This window comes from Mauremys reevesii, linkage group 25, assembly GCF_016161935.1.
Source record: "Mauremys reevesii isolate NIE-2019 linkage group 25, ASM1616193v1, whole genome shotgun sequence".
NCBI lineage: Eukaryota > Metazoa > Chordata > Testudines > Geoemydidae > Mauremys > Mauremys reevesii.
The window spans coordinates 18,441,629-18,462,731 of NC_052647.1; the positions used below are offsets into that span (position 1 = coordinate 18,441,629).

At 46.3% G+C, this 21,103-nt stretch overlaps 1 protein-coding gene and 1 long non-coding RNA gene across 4 annotated transcripts; one reads left to right on the forward strand and one right to left on the reverse strand.

The window, feature by feature from the left end:
- Positions 1 to 1,959: 1,959 nt before the first annotated feature.
- On the reverse strand, positions 1,960 to 15,514 carry LOC120390859 (keratin, type II cytoskeletal cochleal-like). Of its 3 annotated transcripts, none has more exons than XM_039513789.1 (10): positions 15,041 to 15,505; positions 13,780 to 13,988; positions 11,395 to 11,455; positions 8,509 to 8,604; positions 8,034 to 8,198; positions 6,835 to 6,960; positions 5,988 to 6,208; positions 4,865 to 4,899; positions 3,145 to 3,231; positions 1,960 to 3,087 (listed from the first exon to the last, which is right to left on the reverse strand). In XM_039513789.1, the coding sequence occupies exons 1-10, from the start codon at positions 15,503 to 15,505 to the stop codon at positions 3,005 to 3,007; spliced, it is 1,548 nt and encodes a 515-aa protein (XP_039369723.1). In that variant the 3' UTR covers positions 1,960 to 3,004. The 3 variants fall into 3 exon arrangements, with proteins under 3 accessions (XP_039369723.1, XP_039369722.1, XP_039369724.1); XM_039513788.1 differs by adding an exon at positions 3,447 to 3,467 and having other exon boundaries at positions 1,960 to 3,231; XM_039513790.1 differs by having other exon boundaries at positions 1,960 to 3,231; positions 15,041 to 15,514.
- LOC120390862 lies at positions 9,886 to 11,745 on the forward strand. Its single transcript, XR_005591155.1, has 3 exons — positions 9,886 to 10,020; positions 11,386 to 11,498; positions 11,628 to 11,745. It is a non-coding gene; the product is annotated as an uncharacterized LOC120390862 (long non-coding RNA).
- Positions 15,515 to 21,103: the final 5,589 nt, after the last annotated feature.

A 21,103-nucleotide genomic window follows, 5' to 3' on the forward strand; every position in this document is an offset into this window, starting at 1 on the left:
CAATGTTGAAATGTCCCATTTTGACATTTACAAAGGGAAATGTTTTGATTTTTTAGTTTTTAAATGACTTTCTCGTTTTGAAATTCAAAACTTTTTGCACTCTGTATTATGATATAAAATTAAAATGTGGAAGCCTTTTGATTGATCCAGGGTGTTTTTTCCCCACAATTTTGCTTTAGTGGCGAATTTAGAAATGTTCAGGTTTCATTCTTAAGACAAAGAAATCTCAAAATTCTCCCTGAAATTGAATTTCCATCCTCTGCTCAGCTCTAATTATTTTCAGATCAGTCCATGTAGGACATAGGAACAAGAGGTCAGGTGTCTTTTGTCTCACTTATACAGTGTTTAAAATAGGTCCCCAATCTTTTCAGGGCCCCCTTTTTCCGTAGTCAGGGGCTGTGGGGAGGGGGGCTGTGGCTTCTGCATCTGTTTACAGGTGCAGATTTCTCTTGCTTCCTCCTTATTTCTTTCTTATTTGTCATTTCCCACCATTGCTCCTGCTTTCTTCAATTTTTCTTGTGTGTTCTCATTTCCTCTCTTTCACAAATGAGTGAACCTAAATAGGGACCATCTACACAGACATTTATATCAAGGCAGGGATTGTGCTGTCACACCACAGTCCCCAGACCGCACTATAACCTCGTTTGGCTTTGCTCTATGTGTTAACCACACAACCCACGTTTCGCATTTGTGTACAAGCAGCAAGTCCTGCTACTGAACTCACTTACACTAATGTCAATCAAGAGTAACTCCAATGAAGTCATAGCCCATTTACACGTGTGTAAACCAAGAGTGACTCCATGAAAGTCAATGGAGTGACACTGCTGCTTGATACCAGTTTGACTCAGGAATAACTTTATTGAAGTCAATGGTGTTAAACTGGTGTAAAACTGGTGTGAGATCAGAATCAGGTCCTCCATCTTTGCAGCTGGGATTTTAGGGACTCCTGCAGGACCCCTCACTCTTCTGCTAGAAGGCAATCTTTTGAAGGCGTCCTTCTGGGTAATTAACTCTTATGCAGATCAGAACATTCATGAAGCTGAACACAGCCAGGGAGTGAACATGAGCATCACTAAAAGTGCTTGACATGAATTTAATGGCACAGTTTAAAAAATGTTGAGAAAGTGGATAAGGAGAAGTTATTTACTTATTCCCATAATACAAGAACTAGGGGTCACCAAATGAAATTAATAGGCAGCAGGTTTAAAACAAATAAAAGGAAGTTCTTCTTCATGCAGCGCACAGTCAAATTGTGGAACTCCTTACCTGAGGAGGTTGTGAAGGCTAGGACTATAACAATGTTTAAAAGGGGACTGGATAAATTCATGGTGGCTAAGTCCATAAATGGCTATTAGCTAGGATGGGTAAGAATGGTGTCCCTAGCCTCTGTTCGTCAGAGGATGGAGATGGATGGCAGGAGAGAGATCACTTGATCATTGCCTGTTAGGTTCACTCCCTCTGGGGCACCTGGCATTGGCCACTGTCGGTAGACAGATACTGGGCTAGATGGACCTTTGGTCTTACCCGGTACGGCTGTTCTTATGTTCTTTAAAAAAAGAAAAGAAAAAAGCAAACAGCTGCAGTGGCCTTGAATTGAGAACTGTAAAAGGCAGGATAAGCAGAGAGGGAAAATTCCCACCAAATATTTAAATGCTACCTTAGACTTAACTCTGTCTCTCAGACTGCAATAGCTAGGAAGAGAATATGGAAAGTCATGAATAATTCCGTCTGTGAGGAGGGCCAGTCTTATAAAACTTGTTGTAAAGTTAGGCTTTTGAGTAAATTGCAGAACAGAGCATACAGCCACATTGCAGACAGATAGGTTGATTGCAGTTTATTGAAGAAGTTTCATGAAATCAGAATACTTCAACACAAGCATAAAGTAATAGGAACAGTGGTAATGGGGATCATGGTACATAAAAGCTCAGAACCTTCCTCCCCCCACCCCCGCCCCGTGAAGAACACAGGCAATGAGATACAGGCATTGTTTAGATGTGATACAGCTCGTAAAGGTCACCAAAGCATAACGTTCACCCTTTCGTGTCTGCCTATTTGTTACTGTGCACATATAAACCATAGATCTTGTGTCATCTCTACTTCATCGTTCATGCTCTCCTGGCTGACAGAGAGGAGCTTGATTCAATTGTGAGGTTTGCACAGGATCTAGAAACCTGTGGCTAGCTTGGTGCTAATGTCTCATTGGATATAGACGTGAGTTGCGAGGACTGAGTAGCGAATCCGCTGACTATTAAGCAAGCGATGGTCAAGTATAGAAGACGAACCAGTGAAAACGAAGACTATATTATATGATGCGGGCAGTGTCAGAGAAATACCCGAGAGAGAGAAAGGGGATATGGAGAAGCAAGATGAACTCAGAAATATTAAGACTGCCTCTGATTGGATGTAACACGCCTGTTCGCCAAACCCACCAGTGAGAGATATTGCACCTCCCAAGCACTAGGGGGAGAGAGAGTAGGTTGACTAATATGGAGCACAAAGATGGAAACATGACTCACTAGGCAAGCCTGATGTTTATTTAGAGAAAAGACATTTACACGTAGCCAGGCATAGGGCCAGTTTCAGCTCTCAGTTACACTGGTGTAAATCTGGATTTGGTGTTACTCCGGATTTACACTGATCCAAGCAGGAGCAGGAATAGGATCAAAATCTGTTAATTTCAATGAGCCAAGTTCTGCCGCCCTGGAACTTGTTAACCAGCAGGGCTGATTATTCATTCCGAATTTGCATGAAGCTGTTAAGGCTGGGGTTTGATGCGCTACGCCTGTGAGTTAAGCGGAGTGGAGAAAGGGCTCATCCTCCGAAAGCCAATAATGTCTCAGCTAACGAGAATGTGACTCATGCAGCTCTTAAATGGTATTTAATGGGATCTTTTCCTCCCCTGCAAGCCTGTGCCTTGGAGATGGTTTGGGCTGTGCTGCCATGAGAAGGCAGTGTCATATTTCTTCTCTTCAGGCTGGGGTGAACTGGGGGCTTGCTTGGCACTTTAGCTGCGGATGCTTTTTTTGGTGGACGTGGTTTTCGAGACGATCTTCATGCTGGAGCTGCTTCCCCCTCCAGCGCTGAATCCTCCCACCAGACCTCTCCCGCTGCTGGCGCTGAAGCTGCTTCCTCCAATGCCATAGCCGAGTCCGGCCGCATTCCCCAGCCCGACCCCCAGGCCCAGCCCACCCCCAGTGCCGTAGCTACTTCCACCGGCCGAGGTGACCACAGCTGTGAAGCAGAAGCAAGCAGAGGTTTAGATGGCACAGAGCAGCAGCCTGCCAGTCACAGAAGAAAAGGCAAAAATGTTTGTTTCAAACATCTGAAGCTGGGGGGTTACCACCAGTTCCTTGGAGATCCTCCTGCTGTCTAGTATATTTCACCACTGTGTAGTTGCCTAATACTCATGCAGAGTCTCTGTTCTCCCGCTGCTGGGGGCGGGTTACTAAATCCCGTTGAAATCAGACCTTCTAATTTTGCCTTCCCTTAAAGTTTCCCCTTTGCTCATTTAATTTAACCCTTCTCCTTTCCTGGTCTACAAGTACCTGTCTCTCTGAGATGGACCCATCTGCTTCCCCTGTTTTTTCGCCTTACCGGTTGTTGGACCAAACTATGTAGTACGGCCCCAATTCTTCCCGTTTATACTGATTTTATGACGTTGCTAACCTCGATGGCGTTACTCCCGCTGTCACTGAGAGCAGAATAGGACCCATTTAGGTCTTTCAGTCTTTACCCCCCAGACCTTGGGTCTAATTCTGGATTCTTGTTGGTTTGTTGATGTCTTTCTAGTCACAATGTCTCGGGGCAAGACCCTTGCATTCCATTCCACTGATAGTAGCCCTTTCTCACACGAGCATTCTCACTGCCTTCCGTAAGCCCAAGGGTGGAAATCACTATTGTTCACACTCTGACAGAGAGACTCTGTGCCACTTTTGTGGGATTTAGGAGGTTCCTGTGCCTTGCGCTTGCCCCTTTGCACAAGACTGATTTGCACCCCAAATACATGATGAGACGTTCTCAGGTTCAAGATCTGACCTAAGAGAAATATTCGGGGTGCTGCTGTCTCAACAGTGCCATATGGAGCTGCAAAACCCTGAATGCATTACATATCTGCTACCTTGCATGGTACCAAGTATCAGAGGGGTAGCCGTGTTAGTCTGTATCCACAAAAACAATGAATTCACAAAAACAATTGTTGTTTTTGTGGATACAGATTAACACAGTTGCCTTTCTGATATCCGCTACCATTGCAGCCTCACATATAATCATAAAAATGTAGGGTGAGAAGGGACCTTGAGAGGTCATCAAGTCCAGCCCCCTGTGTTGAGGCAGGACCAAAGAATCATAGACTATCAGGGTTGGAAGGAACCTCAGGAGGTCATCTAGTCCAACCCCCTGCTTAAAGCAGGACTAATCCCCAGACAGATTTTTGCCCCAGATCCCTAAATGGCTTCTTCAAGGGTTGAACTCACAGCCCTGGGTTTAGCAGGCCAACACTCAAACCAATGAGATCTCCCTCCCCCAGGGGGAGGAAATCCTAGACCATCCCTGATAGGGGTTTGTCCAACTTGTTCTTCAGAACTTCCAATGACGGGGATTTCACATCCTCCCTTGGAAACCTATTCCAGAGCTTAACCACCCTTATAATCAGAAAGTTTTTCCTAATGTCTAACCTCAATCTCTCTTGCTGCAAATTAAGCCCGTTACATCTTGTCCTACTTTCAGCGGCCATGGAGAACAATTGATCGCCATCCCTTTGTATTTCAGTTGCTCTGCACTATCAGCAAACCCTAGCTCTCCCTAGGAATGACGACTCTTTGAGTTGTCATCTCATTGAGCATCATTTGGGAGCCAGAATACTTACAGATGTTCACTGCACCAACACCTTCTCCAGCTAGCCTGTTGGGGGTGGGGGAGGAAAGAAAGGTGTTATTATGATAATTATAAGCAATATGCCCCCCAGGACTGTGGTACTGAGTCATTTAGAAGGCAAAGACATTTAACACTACAGTAAGACCTGTCTTCCTTGGTGAAGTTCAGACACAAACGATACCCATTAGCTTGTAGGAGGATCAATACAGTCTATGTTTGAAATTTGAAACACAGTTTTAGGATCAGAACCTCAGCTGATGTACACTAATGTTTACATCAGTGGAAGATCAGTCCCTAAGTGGTGAAATTCACCACTGAGCAGAGGGCCAGTGCAAAAGACCTATGTAACCCCTAAGGATATGTCTACACAGCAAAGAAAAACTTGTGGTCAGTCCATGCCCGCTGACTTGGGTTCACGGAGCTCGGGCTGCAGGGCTATTTCATTGCCTCCCAGTCCTAGAGCCCAGGCTCCAGCCCGAACCCAGATGTCTACACAGCAACAAAACAGCCCCACAGCCCAAGCCCCACGAAGCTGAGTCAACTGGCACGGGCCAGCCACAGGTGTCTAGTTGCTGTGTAGACATACCCTGAGTGGCTCAAGTGGTGCACATGCAATATTTTTGGCCATCTGATCTGGATTCAATTTCATCCTCTGAGCATCGAATTGTGTCCCATATTCACAGGCCTTAATTAATTCCTCTTCCTGTGGCAGACTGGAGGGCTGCCTTTTAGAGCTGGTTGTTGAGAAATGGTTTCTTTTTCCCTGCAAAAAAACTCAACAAAAACGAACCCCTTTCCCATTTTATCAAAAAATGTCTTTGAAACTCTTCAGAGTTTTGCTAACTTCATCCCCAGACCAATCTTCCTTCCCTCTCCCCCACCCCCCTGCTGAATTTTTTTGGAGTTTTCAGTGGGAATGTGAAAATATTTCCTTTTCAGCAATTGAAATTTTTGGATGTTGGGGTCTTTTTTGTTTTTTTTTTACAAAAAACTGTTTTTTTAAATTTTTTATGTATTTATTTATTTTTGCAAAAATTGAAACGGAGAAGCCATTTTCTCTCCAAAAATGTTTTAAGGCATTTTTTTCAGCCAGCTCTAATGTATATACCACCCACCTGTTCTCCTCTCCTTCCAGCAGCTTCCTGTAGGTGGCGATCTCGATATCCAGGGCCAGCTTGACGTTCATCAGCTCCTGGTACTCCCGCAGCTGGCGCGCCATGTCTGCCTTAGACTTCTGCAGGGCTTCCTCCAGCTCAGCTAGTTTTGCCTGGGCATCTTTAAGGGCCAGTTCGCCGCGCTGCTCAGCATCGGCAATGGCTGTCTGCAGACTGGCGCACTGTGAAGGTAGGAAATGCGTTCGGTGAATGAATCCCATTGCGAGCACGTGTGAATTTGCAATCCACCAGCCTGATCGGGGACCGATCAGGGATGGCAAGGATGCTTGCAGAAAGGTTGCAAGTTTGTGGCCTGTATCATTGAACTGAGTGTATGTATCTCTCGACTCAGCAGGAAACTCAGGGTTATAGAGATTGGCCCAGATCTCCATCTGGTGACTTTAAGCCACCTCTGCACTCCATAGATCTCTAGGCTTGACACCCCCTCCAGCGCCTGCCCCCTAGAACAACCTCCGGATTGTGTAACTTATTCTGTTTTGTAACACACCCCTCGGGACCATCATCATAATAATCCCTACCTCTTATATTGACTTGCCCAAGGTCACCCACAGGATGGTGGCAGAGTCAGGATTTGAACCCATCTCTCCTGAGTCCCAGGCCAGCGGCTCACAGTGCCCATTATTGCTGGAGTACAGCACGCGCCAGCCATCGCCTCTCACACCCCTGGTAGCATGGAGCTGCTGCTAAGGCAGTCCTCAATTCCTAGGAGGGATTCCAGTCCTGAAATTCTGAGATCCCTCCTTCCCCTCCGCCCACGTCCCAGAATGTAACCATCACGCGGACGTGCCTGCTTCTTCACATTGTCAATTTCAGAGTGGAGCCTCTGAATCATGCGGTTCATCTCGGAGATCTCGATCTTGGTGTTCCGCAGGTCGTCCCCATGTCTGCCAGCAGTCAGCTGCAGCTCCTCATACTGTGATAAACGGGTGGGGGGTAGAGGTGGCAGAGTCAGACATGGAGAGGAGGGTGAAATCGGCATCATAGGGTATCACAGTGAGCCACTGGAAACTATTGAAGGGAACCGATTTCTTCCACCTCTTCCTTTGTATGTAGCTACGTTGACGCTTGGAGCTAGGGGTGTGATTCCCAGCTTGCAGAGACATACTTGCACTAGCTCCTATTGAGCTGGTGTGCTAAAAATAGGAGTGTAGTTGGGGTCACATGGACAGTGGTAATGGCGGCTCGGGCTAGCTGCTCTGAGTATGCACCCACAGGTTCCAGATGGGTTAGTCTGTCTACATGAGCTGGGAATCACAACCCAGGCCCAAATGTCGATATATCCTAAAATTCAGCTCTTGCTTAGAAACTGTAACGCATTTCACCATTCCCCTGCCCCAGTAAAAAGTTCAAGGTCCATATGGCAAGGAGGTGAAATGGGTTTCTAAGGGTGCATTTACACTGGACGTGTAGTTCCCAGCTCAGGTAGACATACCGACTCTAGCTCTGATCGAGTTAGCATACTAAAAATATCAGTATAGGGGTGATGGTGTGAAATTCAGGATGGGATAGCCTCCATGTGTAGAATGCCATGTGAAACCCTGTGTATGTTCTTGGGGCGTCCTTTTCCATCCTGCAAAAACTTTTGACCTTAAAAACAACCACTACAAAATTGTCCTGAATTGGGGCAAAAAGTCAAAATTTCAAAAATTTTCACCCCCAAATCCCTTCCCCCCCCATCGTGTTTTGGGTCAAGTCAATGTTTCGTTTCCATTTTGACCCCCTTTTAAATTATATTTTAAAGCAATAAAATAACATAAATTTGAAACAAGAAGTCATTTCAAAATCAAAACGTGTACTGGAAATGTTGAAACTTTTCCCTCCGATTCTTTTTTTAAAATGTTGTCTGGATCGATAACAATTCTGCGGAAATTTTCGCTTTGGTTGAAACTATACTTTTCCACAGAAAACTAGTCTGATGAACATCTCTCCACCAAACTTAGGGATGAATATCATAGTCCAAACTCTCAGAACTCCAGTGCCACTCACCTTGGTTTGGTACCAAGACTCCGCCTCAGCTCGGCTCCTGTTAGCGATATCCTCGTACTGCGCTTTGACATCTGCGATGATGCCATCCAGGTCCAGATTTCGGCTGTTGTCCATTGAAAGGACGACAGACGTGTCAGAGATTTGCGACTGCAAATGAGCTAATTCCTGGAAATCAAAGAAAAATAACATTTGGGGTCTGGATCTCTCCTCCTCTCCTGTTTCGAGTCTTCTTCACAGAAACGTTGCATGGTAAAACACCAACATAAAAGGAACCATGGCCCCTATAAACTCCATGCATGGCTATGAGCATGTATTTCTGAGTGGTTTGATTCTCTCTGATGTGAAGTTGGCGTGTGTGTGTGTGTGTGTGTGTGTGTGTGTGTGTGTGTGTGTGTGTGTGTGTGTGTGTGTGTGTGTGTGAAAAACGGCATTATGTTTGCCCCAGGAGACTTGGGAAAATTAGAATGGTCCTTACTGCTTCATAGAGAGCTCTCAGGAAGTTGATCTCGTCAGTCAGGGCATCCACTTTAGCCTCCAGCTCCACTTTGTTCATGTAGGCAATGTCCACATCCTGAAAACATAGGAACAGAGATGGGCTAGCCAAACCCTGCACAGCTGTGCTCCCTGATGAGGGCCACCAGGGCTTTAACCCAAGCTGCCGGAGAACAACCCAGCTGTATGGGCTATCTGATCTCCGTGGCTTTTGGATGAAAAAGCTTTTGGTGGACAACATGTTGACTGGCTCTAAACAGTCTCTTTCCTCACAGCCCCAACCCCCATAAAAGAGCTTCCCTGTAGGTATTGAATGGAATTTCCAAAGCCACCCAAGGGAGTTAGACACCCAAATCCCATTAGCGCTGGGCACTGAACTCCCTTACGCACCTTGGGCTATTGCCCCCTGGATTGTTCAGGACCTAAGGGACTTACATGGCCGCCGTTACCAAGGTTACGGAGCACCTCGCAGTCTTTTAATGTAGTTAGCCTCACAGCGTCCCTATGAGATGGGGAAGCGCTATCCCCATTTCACAGCTGGAAAATTGAGGCACAGAACCACTAAGGCCTGAAGGCTCAAAAGGAGTTAGCCATTGCGATGCACAGATGACTCTGCCCCGGCTGACTCTTTGAAGGTGCGTCTACGCCGCCTCCTGCTTTTGGCATCACTTAGAGTACGTACACTCCACCTCCTATCTCCCCCCGCACTCCCCCAGCACAGGGATAAATTGCAGGGTAGATGGTGAGGTACTGCTTAGGTGAGTAAAGACACACCTGAGCCCCGTAGGCATGTGCACAGGTATGTCCCCTACACAGGTTCTCTACCTGCCCAAGCAGTGCCTCCCCCGTCTACATGGCTGTTTTTAGCAGTGTAGTATCCTGCAGCTGCTGCTCCACTGCTGGAGCCTTTCCTCACCGCAGGGAAAGACTCTGGCAGCGGGGAAAGGCTCTGGTAGCTCCCTGGTGCTGAGCCTTTCTCTGCAGCTTCCCCCCCGCCAGAGCCTTTCACTGACACACACAGCTTTGCACCACGGTGTGGATGCAGCCTGCTTTTCGCTGCGGCGTGTAGCTACAGGTCCCCTATACACCGCTGCAAGTGGTGTTCAGTGTAGACCGGGGTAGGCAACCTATGGCGGCACGCAAGCTGATTTTCAGTGGCACTCACACTGCCCGGGTCCTGGCCACCGGTCCGGGGGGGTTCTGCCTTTTAATTTAATTTTAAATGAAGCTTCTTAAACGTTTTATAAACCTTATTTACTTTTACATACGACAATAGTTTAGTTTGTATATTATAGACTTACGGAAAGAGACCTTCTAAAAACATTAAAATGTATGACTGGCACGTGAAACCTTATATTAGAGTGAATCAATGAAGACTCAGCCCACCACTCCTGAACGGTTGCCGACCCCTGGTGTCGACGTAGCTTAAGAAGGCGTGAGAGAGAGAGAAAGAGAGAGCGAACTCATGCACAAGCAGGAGGATGACTCTAGCCTGGTGGGTAGAGGACTCACCTGGGAGGTGGGCACCCCAGGAGCCAGTTCCCCTGCTCCCAGGAGAGAGTAAGGGAGCCCTAGGTCAGAATATCCTGTAACTCAGTGGTTAGGGCTCTCACCTGAGAGGCAGCAGCTCCCTCTTCAAATCACTTCTCCCTTGTCAGATGAGGGCGGACCTGAATTGGGGCTCTCCCACCTCCCTTAACCAGTGGGCTAAAAGCTAGGAGGGAGGTCTTATTCCCCAGCTGTTTTGTGTGAACTAGAGGAGGCCTACCTCATCGGGCCCTGTACGGGACTTAGGGCTGCCGAACGCCTCTTGTCCCCTGGTCTGTGAATCGCTCTAGGTCTTAGGCGGGAGATAGGCTCCGGGAAGGCCAGCGGGAGTGAGCCATGTGCTCGCTCAACAGCAGAAACATTGGTTCGGTTTCACCGCAAATGTTTCGGTGCCGAGTGAGTTTTGGCGCCTACGGGGCTCGGCGGGAGTCATCTCCAAACTGGTCCTTAGGCACCTAACTCCTTTTGCATATTCAGGCCTAGGTGACTTCCCCAAGAAGCAGAGGAGGGAATTGAAGCTGGGTCTCCCAGATCCTAGGCTAACCTCTAGCCATTGCTGGACAGGGGCTGTGTGTGATGGGGAGCGCATGGCTGGATGGATGGGAGGGAGTAAATGCTCTAAATATGCATGGAGAGATGGGGGTAGTGTCAATCTGAGAAGTGGCAGAACAGCCAGGGTAGGGGTTAACAGCTGGGGCTGATTCAGTGTCCCCTGGGAGCTGGTCCCCTGGGCTTTGGGTCAGGACCTAGGAGAGGAAGTTCTGGTGCTGCTGGCTGATCCAGAGGCACATCATTATCCTGGCTGGATGGCAGAAGGAGAGGCAGACCAGTCCGCCAGCTTTGCCGAAAAGAAGGGTTCCAGCGAGGATGGCGGGGGGAACGCTGCGCCCTTTGATCTCTCGGGGTTGAAAGGGTAAAACAAATACAAATGATTGATAGAATATTAGGGTTGGAAGGGACCTCAGGAGGTATCTAGTCCAACCCCCTGCTCAAAGCAGGACCAACACCAACTAAATCATCCCAGCCAGGGCTTTGTCAAGCCAGGCCTTAAAAACCTCTAAGGATGGAGATTCCACCACCTCCCTAGGGAACCCATTCCAGTGCTTCACCATCCTCCTAGTGAAAGAGTGTTTCCTAATATCCAGCCTAGACCTCCCTCACTGCAACTTGAGACCATTGCTCCTTGTTCTGTCATCTGCCACCACTGAGAACAGCCGAGCTCCATCCTCGTTGGAACCCCCCTTCAGGTAGTTGAAGGCTGCTATCAAAGATTCCCTTTTAAAAATAAGTCCCCTGTTCCTTTTTTATCGAGATCACTTACCTTCTTGAGCACCACAAACTCATTCTCTGCAGCCGTGCGCTTGTTGACCTCATCTTCGTACCTGGGCGGGAAGAAGATGAGACGGGAGCCTTGTTACAGCTGGTGTAAGTATAACCATTTAGTATCCACTGCCTGTCCTCTGCGAGCCGTTGCCACATGTTTTCCCTTGCATAACCTGGGCTGTTGTTACTAATGGCCAAGATATTTACAGTGACTATCTATGAAATTGACAGAGCCTGTTCTGAAAGACCATTTACCAGCTGGGAACAGGCCTCCTTGGACATCAGAAGGAGCAGCAGGATGCTGTTGTGTATCTTCTCCCTGTATTGTGGCAGGCGTATATGACCAGCCTAGTTGCAAATACGGTACCCTGGGGCCAGACAATGGAAGGATGTCGTCAGAGAACCTGCAAGCCCTTCATTAAAGGCATGTTTTATCCTCCTCTAATTTTCCATCTTGCATGAAAGAAGTCTTGTAATCCCTGTAACTTTTCTCAGGCTGGAAGGGGTGGGAGGAGCCCTGGTTGAGCTCATCTGTGCCACACCTGCGTTAGTCAGCAGGGGCCGGATTCTGCACTGATGCCTGTCGTCCTGTTGACTTCAGTGGAGCTGCTGAATGCGGGGGGTCTGAGGGCAGACTCTGGCCCAATGCATGTCTCTGGTACATGAAGAATCCAGAATCTGAATCTAGGATTTGACTCTCCTGTTTGGTAGGACATAGCGGTACCACTGGGCACTTGCAGGAGTATAAAGGCTAACACTAAACATGGACGGCTGCCCAGCCCATCATAAGTTAATTCATTGGGGGGAGATTAAGAGCTACAATGTAAAGAGAGTTTTCGTGCAGCTAATAAAACAAGTCAGGCAGGCCTGACTCTGCAAGGAAGGAAAGATTTCAGATGCCCCCGCCTCGGGAATACAACACCCATTAGGTGGCGTTATGACTGACCAAAATTGCAGCCTGCATAGGTTTCTATGTCTCTTAGCTGCTACACAAGGAAAATTCGTTCAGCACGTGCCTATTCTTTGTAAAAGCCAAACTGAGTATGTATTTCATGTTGTGGGACAAATTTGTTAAAAAAAGTCAATTGAACAACGCCCCCCAAAACCCACTAAAATAAAAATCGACAAGGAGAGCAATCATCTCCCATGCTCCTTTCAACTCCCCACCGCCATGAACACCCATGAAACAAGCCACAGCCTTTTCTCGTTAGCCAGAGATGCGGGGGGAGAATTTCAGGATAGAAGCTCCAAATTTATCCCTATTCAGCAGAGCACTTATGCACGTGCTTTCCTCAGAGACGACCTGTGCCTGCCGATAGTGGGGGAATGAGGGCAGCCGGCTTTAGCCGGGTTACTGAGCATGCTCCGTCCGTATGAGTATGCTCAGTACTTCCTAAATTGGGGCCAGCGTGAACCCTTGGGGTTTGTGAGGTCCATGCCTGGAAACAGATCCCAAAATTCATGGATTTCAAGGCCTGAAGGGATCATTGTGATGGTTAAGTTCAACTTTCTGAGTCACACAAACCATAGAATTTCACACAGTAATTCCTGCATTGACCCCAGCAGACTTATAATGACAAGCCCTCAGGCCCTAATTCAGAAAAGCATCACTATTATATATATAGATGGAGATATACCTATCTCATAGATGTAGAAGGGATCCCAGAAGGTCATCAAGTCCACCCCTCCCCACCTTCACTAGCAGACCAAGTACTGATTTTGCCCCAGATCCCTAAATAGCCCCTTCAGGGATTGAAGTTACAACGCTGCATTTACCAGGCCAATGCTCAAACCACTGAGCTATCCCTTCCCCAATTCAGGAGCAGACCTTAACTTCAACCATGTGCTTAAAGAGCTTTTCTGCATTGGGTCCCTAAACTGGAATTTTGGGGACTTCTGAAAGTCGGGGAAGAAACCCTGCCCCATTGAAATCAGTGAGAGTTTTGCCATTGACCTGCTGTCGGTACAACAGTCTGGGTGCATGAATACATTTTTCTTCGAATGGCGCCATTTTCTACGCTGTGTCATTTTAGTTCCTTTGGGCTTGTTTTCACGTACAGCGCTACACCGGGTGCAGCTGTTACTGTAACGGGCTTCTCCCGTTGGCATGGTTAATCCACCTCTGCGAGAGGTGGTAGCTGTGTTGACAGAAGAAGCTCTCCCGTCAACATAGCGCTGTCTACACTGGGGATTAGGTTGGTATAACTACATCGCTCAGGGATGGATTTTCACACCTCTGAGTGACATAATGATGCCAATATAAGTTTGTAGTGCAGTCGTGGCCTTTGTTTTTCCGTACGACACCAATGGGTGTGGCATAAGAATTTGAGAACAATAGCAGAACATTGCGTAGCAGAATAGAATTCCTTCCAGTTTTGCTTACCTGATCCTGAAATCTTCTACGGTGTCCTGCATGTTCTTCAGCTCTCCATCCAGCCGAAGTCTTTCACTTCCAAGAGATTCTAGCTGCCTCCTCAAGTTATTGATGTAAGCCTCAAACATGGGTTGAATATTACTTTTCGCGGTTTTTTGCTCTTGCAACAGGCACCATTTGGTCTCCAGCACCTTATTCTGCTGCTCCAGGAACCGGACCTGAATCCCATCAGACAAAATACCGAAGCATTTGAAGTAGCCTCATCAGCTTACCAAAAAAAAAATATAGACAAAACCTCAGCCACGCTTCTTAGGAACTAGACTTGAAGGTCTTCGGGTCCGGGACTTTGTCTTACGTGCATTATGGCTTTCAGTGGGCATGTACATCTAATACACAACCACAAAACGTGGGCTAATAGTCAATTGTTTCTATCTGTCTAGATAAATGTGTGTATATCGTCGTGCCAGTAGAGAGGCAAGGTGGGTGAGGAAGAGGAGCTCTGTGTAAGCTCAAAAGCTTGTCTCTCTCTCATCAACAGAAACTGGTCCAATAAAAGATATTACCTCACCCATCTTGTCTCTCTAATATCCTGGGACTGACACAGCTACAACAACACTGTAGCATCAGTAAACATTTTACATTTTAAGCTCTTGGGACTGCATCCTTATCTTCCTTATTCACATTTTTGGGTGCTTAATAAATAATAAACAGATGCTATTTGAGGTGGGACTTAAAAGAAAGGCACTGCAATTTGTTTTAAACTTCACGTTCAATCAATAGTCTTATGCAAATTGTTAGACAATGTATTTTTTTTTGCAAGAAAACAGGCTCAGAGAGATGCGCAGCCATGCAAATGTATAATGGAAATGGATCAGCCCTGGCACAAAATCTACTTGCCTGCTTTCTCCAAGATGGTAATGCTATTTTAACTTGTCTGTTTTAAAGAACAAAATTATTTTCCTCAGCTAAGTGTGGGAGTAGAAAATTTCAAGGATCTTGCACTTCCTATGCAAATGCTACAGAACTCTGAGAGATGGGACAATGAAGGATCGAAATCCATACTTCATGGCTGGCCAGAACCTTGTAGCGGGTGGAACTAATGCCCTGGATCTGACCAGGGTGCAGAGTTCAAACCCAGATATGAACTGACTGAAGATTTTGTCACTCCTAACGGAGAACAATATGAATCACAGAACATTTAACATATCTTGACTAGCCAATGGCGTGCATGCCAGGATAGGCTTCACGGATGAAGCTGATTATGCCTTACCTTGTCGATGAAGGAAGCAAATTTATTGTTGAGGGTTTTGATCTGCTCCTTCTCCTCCTTTCGCACCTTCTGGATGGTGGGGTCGATCTCCAGGTTGAGGGGCGCCAGGAGGTTCTGGTTGACAGTGACTTCATGGATGCCACCAGCGCCGGGTGCAAATCCACCACCGAACCCATATCCAGCTCCACCAATCCTATACCCAGCCCCACTGTAACCTAACCCATAACCATATCCAGATCTAACAGCGCGATAGCCTCCGCTAACAGAAATTCTTTTGCTTCCACCTAGCCCATGGAAGCTCCTGCTGCCAAAACCACCGCCACTGACCCTTCCCAGACCTCCGCCACCTCCCCGGGAAACAGAGATGGAGCTGAAGCTGGTTCGGCTACCTGGGATAACGGCGGAGGAGGCACTAAAATTCCTAGTGGCTCCACCTGACCTAATGCTGATGGTTTTCTGAGCCATGGCTTCTGATCGTAAGGTGTGAGGAGCGGTTGGGATGAGATGCAAAGGAGGAGAGAGATCCTTCTGCGGTCGGTTCTGGAGTGTTCCCCCTTTTTATCTGTTTGAAGAGCTGGGCTTGGTCACAGAAGGTCTCAGATCATTTGGCTGAATTAATCGGTTTGGTATGCCTGGCAGTGGCCCATCTTTCCCAACCCGCTAATCACTGGGCTGACCTGGAACATAATATCCTGGCAACCTATAAACTCATAAAGCCAACCAGAATTTTCCAACCTGTATTTTTCAGAGCAGAGATTATTTACTAAAAAAAAAAAAATTTCCAAGGGCTCCCTCGGGGTTTGCTTTTAACTCTGCACAAACAGCCTTTCATTTTCCAAGCGGAGGGGGATTAAGTAGGAAAGTTATAGCTGCTGAGACAGCACCATTGGTATTTTTTGCTTTGGAACAGACCTGCTTGGCCACCTTTCTGCTTCCAGGGATGACTGTCCTTGTCCAGTCCTTAGGCACAACTACCACCATGATCAAAGTGTGTCGTGCCTGAGTAGGGTCAGATGAATGGTGTTCTTAAGTTTGAAAGAGGAGTTGTTAATAATGCACAGATTCTGACCCCGTTTATGCCCGGGAGTAAATCTGAAGCAACTCCAATGAATTCAAGAGCTTGTAGCTTTGGAGATTTTTAAGGGCCAAAGGGACAAGTGCAATAGTGGATCACAAACTAAACATGAGGCAACAGTGTAACACCGTTGCAAAAAAAGCAAACCTCCTTCTGGGATGTATTAGCAGGAGTGTTGTAAGTAAGACACGAAAAGTAATTCTCCTGCTTTACTCCGCGCTGATTAGGCCTCAACTGGAATATTGTGTCCAGTTCTGGGTGCCACATTTCAGGAAAGCTGTGGACAAATTGGAGAAAGTCCAGAGAAGAGCAACAAAAATGATCTATGAGGGAAGATTGAAAAAATTGGGTTTGTTTAGTCTGGAGAAGAGAAGACTGAGAAGGGACATGATCACAGTTTTTAAGTACGTAAAAGGTTGTTACAAAGAGGAGGGAGAAAAATTGTTCTTCTTAACCTCTGAGGATAGAACAAGAAGCAATGGGCTTAAATTGCAGCAAGGGCGGTTTAGGTTGGACATTAGGAAAAACTTCCTAACTGTCGGGGTGGCTAAGCACTGGAATAAATTGCCTAGGGAGGTTGTGGAATCTCCATCATTGGGGATTTTTAAGATCAGGTTGGACAAACGCTTGCCAGGAATGGTCTAGATAATACTTAGTCCTGTCTTGAATGCAGGAGACTGGACTAGATGACCTCTCAAGGTCCCTTCCAGTTCTACAATTCTATGATTCTATGATAATCTAGGCTGACATCCTGCATAACTCAGGCTGTAGAACTTCACTCAACAATTTTGTTCATAAGATCTCTTGGTATGATATTGCACAACCGTTCCCCAACTACTATCAGAGCACAGATGTCACAGCCTTATACAATGAAGACAAATATGCCTGCAAATATCCAAGCGCATTAAGGTGAAAGGGCATCTTAAGCCTTTAAAGAAGCAAGGACCCTGAGTTCCCACACATGTTTCAATTCTCCTTAGTAGGAACATCTACTCCTCTTAATTATGGTGCACTTAATTGGAATGTCTATATTTCAGGGAAATCTCCCAAGGGACCAATTTAGCTTGTTTAAATCTCCATAAAGCTTCATAATCCTAAATAATAATGACCGTGGATATGCCAGAAGGGAATTGTCATACATTCTGCTTAATGGCAAGCCATTTGGATAGTGTTAATAATAATTGGTTGTACTTACGTGGCCTTTTGCATCAATATATTTAAAAGGGGGATGATAAGAGGCACTAATATTATGCTTATTCTTCAGAGGGGTCAGATGAAGGACAGAGAGTTTGCAACTTGTTCAAGATTTCGCAGCCAGAGCTGGGGAACAAAACGTTGATCATCTGACTCCAAGCAGCATGTGTAATCCACTGAGCCCCGCTGCCAGCCAATAACTGGTATTTAACTAGGTTTTAAATCAGTGGGAAATTCCGAGTTCCTGGGTTTTCATTAACGGCCAAATCTTGGAGTTTGGGCCTTGACTTTAAGGCGCAACCGAATTTGGCCTCCGTTGCCAAACAAAGAAGAAATATGACTGAGAAACAAGGAGTATTATTTCAGTTCTTGCCCTTTAATTCAGGCCAGCATGTTATTTCCTTTTAATGTGGGGGATTAAATATGCCTCTTTAAATGGTGTCTTCTCTTAGGCCTGGTCTACACTAGCTGAAGTCGATGTACTTAGATCTACTCACCGCGGTGTCTTCACTGCAGTGAGTCGACTGCTGCCGCTCCTCCGTCTCTCACCGGTGGAGAACAGGAGTCAACGGGATGGCACTCGCGGATCGATTTATCACGTCTAGACTAGATGCGATAAATCAACCCCCGCTGGATTGATCACTGCCTGCCGATCTGGTGGGTAGTATAGACATAGCCTTTGGCCCCAATTCTGCAAAACAGTTAAAAACATGCTTAGCTTTAAGCATATTCTTAAGCCTTATTGAGGGACTTAAGTGCATATTTAAGTGTTTGAATGAATCAGGGCCTTAACCAGAACAGTCCCCATAACCAGCATAATCTGCTAGGGTGTCCCTGATGTAAGATCAGTTTTTAATAGGGGCTTGATGTGCAAATTTCTGGGTGAAATTCTTTGGCCTGCATTATGCCTAGGTGACCAGAATGCTCCCTTTGAGTTTTAAAATCTTGGATTCTATGAGCATCTCACAGAGTCTCCATCAGGGGACTCTCTTCTTCCTTTGCAAGAAGCTGAACTTGGTGTTTTAATAGGTCTTTTCCATTTCTAATTACTACGAGGTTAGTGAATTACATTTTTACTAACCCTTCCAGCTATTGTATCTACACAATAGGGTGAACCATAAAATTTGTTTGCACGAGGCAACTAGCTTTACATCCCTGTGTTACTCATCGCATAAAATCTGTAAAGATGATACTATTTTGCAAACTGAAGCAATGAAGGGTGGTGTACTGCTGAGATGGTGACAGACTCTGTAAAGCCACAGTGTAAAACTCCAGACAGATATTTTCTCCAGCTGATTGAAAATATCAGCCTCTTCTATTCCAAGCATCTAAGGGATTTTGGTGACCGGTTCCCACTAGTTTAAATGGGAACTGAGCCCCCCAAATCCCCTTGTAAAATCTCCACCAGAATCTTTAAGTCAATGACGTACGTTTACGGGGCTCATTGACATTAATCCTGAATGTTGGTTATCGACATTCGATGCGTTGGAATGAAAATTCCATTGCCTAAATGGGCTGCCTTCTTGTGGGAATGTGATTAGTCAACAGAGCTGTTTGTGTTAGGGTACCCGAATCGGCGGGTAGTGGTCAATCTATTGGGGATTGATTTAATCGCGTCTAGTGTAGACGCAATAAAATGGATCCCAATCGCTCTGCCGTCGACTCCGGAACTCCGGAACTCTGCCACGGCGCCACGGCCAGGTAAATCGACCTAAAATATTCCTAAGTTACATATCTTAGATTGACTCCCCCACCTAGCCTTATTTGATTTGCCAAAAGAATTCCTATTTCTCTATTTGCAAAGTGTTCACAAATGCAGTGGTTGAAAAATCAGTAAGAGCCTGAGCTGAGTTATTTCTACCTTCGGCTATGTCATCTCCATATACAGATAATATTTTCTGGCAAAAATGTACTTTAAACTCTGAGATATAAATTTAGCTCTGGCAGCATACTAGCTTGTCTTTGCAATGTGGCCTGGTAGATAGCACCCTGGACAGGGACTCAGGGGTCCTCTGTTCTATTTCTGGCCCACTGTGTGACTTTTGGCAACTATCTTTGCCGTCCCGTGCCTTGGTTTCCCCATCTGAAAAACAGGGATGGTGATCCTGACCGCCTTTGTATAGTGCTTTGAGGCCTACTGATGAAAAAGCACTGCATGAGGACTAGGTGCTGTTATTATCTTACTCAGATAATTATTTTTGACACAAGGTCCCTTTTCCCATTCTTTAAAAATAATTAATAAAAGCAGAGTTAATTATTCCAAGGGAGTCAAGCTTTTGGAATTTGGCAATTAACAGCACATGGGCCTCCTTTCTCTTGTACTGCGTGTGCCAGTCAGTTTTCTCACCAAGTAGGTTTCTCATTTCATTTTGCGCCCTCCTCAAATTATAAAGTAAGTTTCCCACTGCCAGTGCCTCCCATTCATCCCTAGCCGCTCTTCCAATGTGTGTTGGCTGACATGTATTTCTGTCTCAGGGCTAGATCATGTCTCTCCCTGTGGAAAAACCCATGGGAGAGGGAAACGCCTGTTGGAGACTCTTCTTCTTATTCTTCTCCTCAAACAAAGGGGAGAGATTCAGGCTCACAGAGGGTAGAATTAGGGTTTGCCAAAAAAATTCAAAATGGCTCAGCATCAGGGAAAGATTGCAGTGCCTCATGGGAGATATAGTCCGGCCAGCGAGCAGGGCCCATATAGGAGAAAGGGGGCATGAGTGGTTTGGAACCACAAATCCCATGAGGCACCACAGTGGTTCTAGTGGACATAGAGATTAATGTTGACCTGACTGGAAACTAAACGTTTTGTTTGAAAAATGTTGAATGGAAATGGTTTTGAATTGAAATGCTTTCAGAACTTTTAGTTCCATGAAACAGTCCTACATTTGGACTATTGGGGCATGAAAACGAATGTGGAAATGCCAGAATTTCCCGCAGGATGGTAATTCTCTTTGTCTGACCATTCTCGTTGACAGAGGAAGAGCACAAGACCTATTATGAAGGGGATTTAAATTGCACATGGGCCTTTTGCTGGGCCTTTGCATATGGGTGAATGTCAATCAGATAGAGCAGGGAGCACATGCCTCCCTGATTCTTCACCCAAAGTTGCAAAACACTAGAGAATAGACGTTTTTGAATCTGATTCACTAAAAAAAAAAAATATCCAAAACATGAAACTGGGATGGAACATGGACATGCTGAGTTGAAATTCACCAGGAAAATAGTTGGTTATTTTAATTCCCCTGCAATTAGTTTCCGATTGTGCTGTGGTGCGCCAAGTTGCCTCTGTCACGGGGCGTTTTCTCAGACTGCGTGGCATTGTGCGCACTGAGGGCAAGATCTTTGAAAGAGCTCAGGGCTAAAATTTCAAGGACTCAGCACCAACAAACAGGGTCAGATTTGCAAAAGAGCTGAGCACCCAGATGGTCTCAGGCCACTGGCCCTGCCCCCACTCCACCCCTTTCTGCAGCCTCCCCTGAGCCTGCCGTGCCATCACTCCTCCCCCTCCCCCCCAGAGCCTTCTGTATGCCACGAACCAGCTGATTAGGAAGTGCAGGGAGGGAGCAGGAGGTGCTGATCGGTGGAGCTGCCGGTGGGTGGGAGGTGCTGGGAGTGGGGGGAGCTGATGGGGGGCTGCTGACATATTCCAGTGGCTCTTTGGCAATGTACGCTGGTAAATTCTGGCTCCTTCTCAGGCTCAGGTTGGCCACCCCTGCCTTAAATATTAATTACAGGTCTGGACAGCAGAATAAATTACATATGCATTTTATTAGACAAACACTGGAAAGTGACAAGAAGCT

Excerpts from the sequence above, each read along its gene's own strand:
- LOC120390859 (XM_039513788.1), bottom strand. The coding sequence starts at position 15,505 with ATGGCTCAGAAAACCATCAGCATTAGGTCAGGTGGAGCCACTAGGAAT. Across the intron at positions 13,989-15,040 it reads TTGCTTCCTTCATCGACAAG|GTCCGGTTCCTGGAGCAGCA; the intron begins GTAAGGCATAAT and ends GATGGGATTCAG. Across the intron at positions 8,199-8,508 it reads TGAGAGCTCTCTATGAAGCA|GAATTAGCTCATTTGCAGTC; the intron begins GTAAGGACCATT and ends TTTGATTTCCAG.